This window comes from Solanum pennellii, chromosome 10 (genome assembly GCF_001406875.1).
Source record: "Solanum pennellii chromosome 10, SPENNV200".
In the NCBI taxonomy this organism is placed as follows: domain Eukaryota; kingdom Viridiplantae; phylum Streptophyta; class Magnoliopsida; order Solanales; family Solanaceae; genus Solanum; species Solanum pennellii.
The window spans coordinates 28,335,965-28,343,567 of record NC_028646.1 but is presented as its reverse complement, the minus strand read 5'-3'; the positions used below and the strand labels follow the sequence as shown (position 1 = coordinate 28,343,567).

The 7,603-nt window shown below is 37.0% G+C and overlaps 1 protein-coding gene across 1 annotated transcript; it reads left to right on the top strand.

The window, feature by feature from the left end:
• The first annotated feature begins 6,967 nt into the window (after positions 1 to 6,967).
• LOC107001189 (uncharacterized mitochondrial protein AtMg00860-like) lies at positions 6,968 to 7,402 on the top strand. The gene has a single exon (XM_015199335.1). It carries the CDS (start codon positions 6,968 to 6,970, stop codon positions 7,400 to 7,402), a length of 435 nt encoding a protein of 144 aa, XP_015054821.1.
• The last annotated feature ends 201 nt before the right edge of the window (positions 7,403 to 7,603 follow it).

Below are 7,603 nucleotides of genomic sequence, written 5' to 3'. Positions count from 1 at the left end.
CACTGAGGATCGAACCCATGAACTCACCATGTTAAAAATCATTGAAATAATGTGAGTTCAAAAGAATGTGGCATGTGGGATTCAAAACTGTGTGGCTTGACCGAAAATGAAAAGAAAATTAAAAAAAAAAATTAAGAATGAGGTGTGTGGGGTTCGAACCCACAACCTCTCTGTCAAACATTAGAGAGAATTAAAACAAAAATAAAAATTGAGGCATGTGGGAATCGAACCCACAACCACACGGCAGAAAAAAGGAAATTAAGGAGAAAACAAAAATGAGGCTGTGGGGGTTCGACCCCACACCCTCTTGGTCAAAACAAAAATTGGTTTAAGGAAAAAGGAAAATAAAAGATAATGAGGGTGTGGGGGTTCGATCCCACATTCTCTCAGTCCCAAACGAACGAAAACTAAAGAAAGAAATAAAGGGAAAATGAAAAAGAGGCGTTGGGGCTCGATTTTAGGTGCCCAAGCCGTGTCGATCAAACCAAAATAAACAAAAATGTAAGTATTTCCAAGGGATACGAAATCGGGTTCCCTTGCCGAAATTCCGTATTTGTACATAATTCATACGTGAATAAATGTTCGAAAATAATGTTTCCTACATAGATCGAAATCGAGATCTTGGCATACTTACAAGATGCATAAGTCTTGTACCACATAATCTTAGGAAGATATGAATCACTTAAACGAACTATGATTGAAGCCTCATGGCTTGTATGTATAGACCCAGAAGTCTAGCATACGTGTAATGTAAGTGAACCTAAGATGTATGTAACGAAATGATGAAACCCTAGAAGGGTCAAGTAAGATTATGAAACATACTAAATGGCCAAGTGCATTGGCATATTATGAAATGAACATTCACGTAAAAAAAAGTGGTGAGTGATTATGAAGAGAAAATATGCTAAAGCTAATGAATGTGGTGACAACAAGATAAGAGGCTAATGTGAAAGATGAAATCAATCTCGAATGAGCCTAAGTAAATGTTACCAAAACGTACTCACCTATGAAAGTGTAAAGCTAAAGAATAGACCAGTCTCTATGAACACTCCAACGAAAATATTGAGATTAATGTATACTTAATACTAATGATGCGATGAGAAATCATCTATTGAGCTATGATGTCCTCATACTAGAAGCCAGCTTCCACGACGTATGAGTTGAATGTAATGGAACTTTATACTGAGCACCGATAGGTTAGCTATGAGAGGTGATGCCTTCTTTCGGGAAGGGCGGAGGTTCACGTAACTCTAATGAGATGAGACTGTCTGGCTTGCCGGGTATGGTTCTCTTTATATCTCCTAGTCTTTGAACCTATACTTCCAATATAGGGATCTAGAAGGGTTCAATCCCTATGTACGCTAGCATATTTGGGGTCACTTTGGCCGGTGATTCCACCTTTTTTTCAGTGTGGGGCAGACACTGGATTTCATGATGCTCACATGATCTATGTCGGTTAAAATTAAAGTTCCCAAATGAATGAAAGAGGCCAACCTCAAATGATGCACATAATGATATGAACGATACTAAAGGTGTTAGCATAGGATAATCAAGAGGTAGCTGGACTGAAGTAATGACACTAGGTTATTCTTGATCATTGCACAACAAACCCAATGAGAGTCTTAAACTACATCCTAGGTATGGCTAGTGTTTACACTAGCTTATGAAGGAATGAAATGAAGTACCTATGAATGAATGAAACAGACTCTCTGTTTGCTAAATAAGGCTCCCTAGTAGAGGTCTTATATGTTGAGCCCTCATTTTGGGAATTCTTAATGTCAAGTCCATGATTCCAAGGTCTCATGGCATATGAAAGAATGATATGAAATATGTTATGTGCTATATGCAATATGTTATGCACTATGTGTAAGATGTTATGTGCTGTGTACAATATTATACGTATGATGATGTATGTTACTCTCATGGCATGACTTTCCTAATCCCAATTTGGCAAGTCCACTGACTTGACTTTCCATAAATCATGTTTTTAGGAAAGAGCTATTCTTACTCATGCCTGTCCTTGGTACGCATACATAGGAAAAGTGTGTACTAATCCCATACAACTCTATATTTTTAGGTGCAGGCACAGGTGGGCGTTAGAGCTTACAGATCGACGCTGAAGCTATCTGGACGTGGAGTATTCATACGGACTCGGTAGGAGCTCATGCATTCGAGGACTCTTGCCCATTATATTCTAGCTAAGTTATAGGATTGATCTAGTGGAGTATGTTCCACTAGGGTTTCTTTCCGTTTTATTTCAGACATTGTATTGGTGCCATTTTGGAAAGTATACACTTAATACAGTATTGACCTATTTCTTTCATTTGATGTTTTTAATGTTAGATGGTTGATGGTGAACATATATGAATTTAAGTAGAATGACATTTATGCATGTTACGAATCAAAAAGTTCAATTTTTCAGCTAAAATTAACCTAGATGAAGTAAGGATGACGTATGTAGGCTTGTCTGCGACCTCTGAGAGGTCAACGATGCCCGTCTTGTCTGGGGTCTAGATTCCGGTCATGACAAAGGGGATTCAGCAACTAATGCAACAGTAATTCTAGGTGTTGATGTCAAAGTGGAGAACCCAGGTAAGGATAATAAGATGGAAAAGCTGTGGGCAAGCTTATTCCAAGGAAGCAAGATGGGATCTAAAGGTATGGATCGATAATTTATAAACCATATTATTAAAGAAGGTGATAAGATAGTTTAGCTGTAAGAGGATAATATTGCTGACGCTACAAAAAATTGAAGAAAACAACGATATTGTATATGGCTGGTACTGAACCAACAAATGCTGCCCTGGAAAGGTTTATAGCTTCCCAGTGGAATATTGCAGCAAAACCAGAGATATACTATAATAGTGAAGTCTACTTTATGATGCTATTTGACAGTATGGAAGACATTAATGAAGTCTGATACTCTGGTCCTTATATGAACAGTAGACCTATAATTGTTTAACTGTGGTCCGCTCACTTTGATTTACATGATGAATTTTTGAAAATCATCCCATTATGGATCCAATTTCCCTATTTATCACGGAATTACGACCACTAATGGATTTCTTATCCTAAACACGGGAGGACAAACTCATACAGAAGTGGGACAACAAAGTAGACAGTATGGAGATGATGGAGGAAAAAATGCTCACTCACCTCAACGTCTATGTTACTGTCATGGAATGTTAGAGGTATCAATAATGTAGGGAAACATGGAGAAATAAAATCTTTTAGTAGTAACTAAGAGGAATCCCCTTTCAGGTATTAGGAGTACCTCTAAGTACTAAGAGATTTTCTATAATACAGTGCCAGGCTTTGCTTGATAAAACACTAGAAAGGATCACTACTTGGGATGCTAAGCTACTAACGTATGTAGGAAGAGTTCAGCTTATGAAAACTGTCTTATTCTTCATCCAAACATTATGTTCCAAATCTTTGTTCTTCCAAAGAAGGTGATCAATATGATTACTACTGCATGTGGGAAATACCTATGGACTGGAAAAGCAGAGAATATCAATAAATAACCTATAGCATGGGAACAACTCTGAAAGCCAAGGGTGGTTGGTGGCTTGAATCTGATAGATGTCGAACAATGGAATAAGGCTGCTATAGCTAAATCGTTATGGAGTCTTAATCAGATACATTATGGGTGAGATGGGTTCATGGCTACTATATAAAGGGTGGCTCAATCTGGAACAAGTACCGAGCACAATCTTCCTGGATCCTAAGGAAGATATTTACAAGAAAAAAGTATTTTGAGAGCTGGCTATTCTCTAATAAATGTCTAAAACAGAAAATCAAATGAAGAACAAGAGTATTAAATTGATGATTCAAGAAAAAATGCAAAAGCTACCAGATACAAATATTCTCAATAAGAGAGATCTCATAGAGTCAAAACAAAAAAATGTTGTACTAACATGAATCTTAATAACAGTGGATTTATGTAATCTCTAAGCTTGAAATTTTAAAAAAACAGATCTTAAATTGAGTCAAAATGAAATAATGGTTTCTTTATACTAGTTCTTGTTTTCACAATAGAACTTCCAATGATCCAGATGAACAGAAAACCACCCACCATAATATATTAACAACCACACACCTTAAGATATTAGACATACACCTTATTGTAAATTAACATATGAATTGATTTTTTCAATTGTAAATAAAATTGTAGCAGACAAAGATAACAAACACAAAAACAATACTTTTACAAATCTCAAATCACTTATAAATCACAACTAATTCCTAAATACTGATTAGTTCGTCAAGTATTTTATGTTTTCTTTTTAGTTAATGTGTAAATATGTTACCTGCATAAAGATCTTCATATAATAGTTAGTGATGGAATTAGTTACAGTTAGTTAGGCACATAACTCAAAATAACAGAGTTAGTTAGAATTGAATCCATTTCAGTTGTATTTCAATTCTATATAAGTGTAATACAATTCCATACAAGATATGAAAAACACATACTCACTTTCTCTCTTTTCTCTTTGTTTTTCTCTTCTTCTATTCATCTCCATTGATTGAATCCTCGAGTTCTCTCCTGGACAATCTTTCGATCCTCGAATCTTTAAGATTCCTGCAATCGAGCCACTATCCAGTAACATTGGTATCAGAGCTTAACGTTCCTTGGCAACAATAGGGGAAAGAAGTCGATCAGTTGGGAAAACAAATAATGACAATTCTGTAGCAAAAAATGGGAATTTACAGGATATGATGCAAAATTTGGTAACAGAGATGGGGAATTTAGCTGGTAAGGTCTCATCTTTGGAGAAATTAGATCATGTAGTGATGGAACTGAGAAATCAAATTTCAGTAGAAAATCACAGAGGTACTGTTCCATTGGTACATGAGGGTGTTTCTGATGGAAATAGTGGTTTAGGCGTTCCTAGGGTAAGTGAAAAAATTCCTCGCACATGTAATAATTCCCAATATCACCAATCAAACTTCAATAGGTGGTCATGAATGGAGTTTTTGAGGTTTTTTTTTGGGGGGGGGGAAGATCTTAGGTCATGGTTGTTCAAAATTGATCAATTCTTTTCCATGAAGAATGTTGGTCATGACAAGAAAGTTGTAGTTGCAGCTCTGCATTTGGAAGGGCAGGCCATCTAATGGCATTTGTCATTCACGTGATATAGACCATACTTACAGCCACCAAATTGGGATGACTATGTGAGGGCATTGGTTGAAAGATTTGGTACTGATTTTGATAATACCAAAGAGGAAATCAAATAGATCAAGAAAGTTGGTAGTGTAAAGGATTATCAGTCAGTGTTTGAGAGAAACTTGACAAGGGTGAATTTGTCACAACAGAATGCTATTAGTTGTTTTATTGGGGGTCTGAAACCTGAGCTGAACATTGCTGTGAAGATCACCAATACTAATTCATTATCTTAGGTGTACAGGAGAACAAGAATGCAGGAAGCATACCTGTAGGCGGTGAGACAACCTGACTATAATCAACCTCATATGCATACAACGAAGTTCTTGGCCCAAAGGAATTTTACTAGTAAGACTGTTAACCTACTCCAGGTAGGAATACTTCCAGCTTTTCTAAAGGAGTCAGTAGAAGAACTGTGAGCTCAGAGGAGATGAATGAAAAAAAGGCCAAAGGGTTGTGTTATTTTTTCTCTGAAAATACACGCCAGAACACAAGTGTAAAACTTCTAAATAGTTATATTTGTTGGAAGTGGATGAAGGGGATGAGTTTCAAGATTCAGTAGAGGATCAAGAGAATATCTTAAAATAATCGCAGAGTGCTACGTTATATTTGGGGCAACCTGTGGACCACATGGAGATATCTATGCATACTTTAAATGGGTCGTTTGGTTTTAGGACTTTGAAAGTAACTGGGTACCATTCTAAAATGGCATTACATATCCTCATTGACACTGGTAGCTCTTATAAATTCATAGATTCTAATTTAGTCAAGAAGTTAGGGTGTGAGGTGAAGTCCATTAACACAGAGGTGGTTGCTGCAACTAACGGAAGTATGAAGGTGGACAAAATGACTACTGTCACTTGGTTGCTACATGGAGCCGAGTTTGTCACTGACTTTCTACTACTTCCACTAGGTTCATGTGGGGTTGTGTTGGGGGTTTAGTGGTTGTTAGCATTAGGTAATATCAAGATGAACTTCAGGAGTTTAACAATGGAGTTTTGGTACAAGGGTAGAAGCATTTACTCAGGGGATGTGGCAGTCAATTATTAACTTCTAGTGCTGGAAGATTGTCCAAACACTTAGGAAATCAATCCCAATTTTGCATGATTCAAGTAGTCCCTCAAGGGAGTGATGAAATGAAGGGGAATTTATTGGAAAATGACAAAAACACTGAGGAAAATCCTGCATTATTGGAGGTATTATAAGAATTTTCTGCTCTATTTGATGATCCTGTTGGTTTACCACCTTCTAGAGGTTCTGGTGTCAAACCTGTGAACAAGAGACCCTATAGATATCCTTAGGTAAAAAAGGATGCTATTGAGGGTCTAGTCCAACAAATGTTTGATCAAGGGATTATACAACGTAGTTGCAATTGTTTTTCGTCTCCAGTTGTGTTAGTTGGAAAAAAGGATGGGTCATGGAGGTTATGTGTAGATTATAGGGACTTGAATAAGTCTACTATCAAGAACAAGTTTCTGATTCCTATAGTGGAGGACTTATTGGATTAATTGGGGGGGGGGGGTCCAAGATATTCTCTAAAATAGACTTAAGGTCTGCATATCATCAACTACGAATGGCTAATGAGGATGTGCCTAAAACGTCTTTCAAAACTCACTCTGGGCATTTCGAGTACTTGGTCATGCCCTTTGGATTGTCAAATGCTCCAGCCATATATCAAGGATTAATGAATTCTGCATTCCAGCAATTTCTAAGAAACGTGTATTAGTATTTTTTGATGATATATTGATATACAGTAAGACCATAGAAGATCATGTATTTCATTTGAGGTCTGTCTTTTTGAAGATGGCGGAGCACAAGTTATTTGGTAGAAAAAATAAATGTTTCTTTGGTGTTCAAAGGATTGAATACCTAGGTCACTTTATCACAGTGGAGGGTGTGTCTGCTGATTCTCAGAAGATCAAAGAAGTCAAAGATTGGCCTATCCTAACGACTCTTAAGAAGCTTAGAGGGTTCTTAGGCTTAGCTGGTTATTATAGAAGGTTCATCCAAGGGTTTGGGATGATTAGTAGACCTCTCAATGATCTTACAAAGAATAATAAATTCAAATGGAATTCCACGGCTCAACAAGCCTTTGTACAATTGAAAGAGGCACTAACTCAAGCACCTGTCCTTGCTTTTCCTGATGCAAGCAAAACTTTTATTGTTGAAACAGATGCTAGTGGCTATGGGATAGGGGCATTTCTTATGCAGGAAAAGGCATCCGATAGCTTTTATTAGTAAAGCTTTGTCTCCCCGGCATGCTGCCTTGTCAGTATATGATAGGAAGTTACTGGAAATTGTTCAGGCTGTTACTAAGTGGTCTCAATGCTCACTAGGTCAGAGGTTTGTTATTAGGACTGATCAGAAAGCCTTAAAATTTCTTATGGAGCAAAAATTGCATACTAATTCTCAATTTTTGTGGTTAACTGATACGGTCAA

What these genes read in the sequence shown, in the direction of transcription:
- LOC107001189 (XM_015199335.1), top strand. Translation starts at nt 6,968, where the DNA reads ATGGCGGAGCACAAGTTATTTGGTAGAAAAAATAAATGTTTCTTTGGT.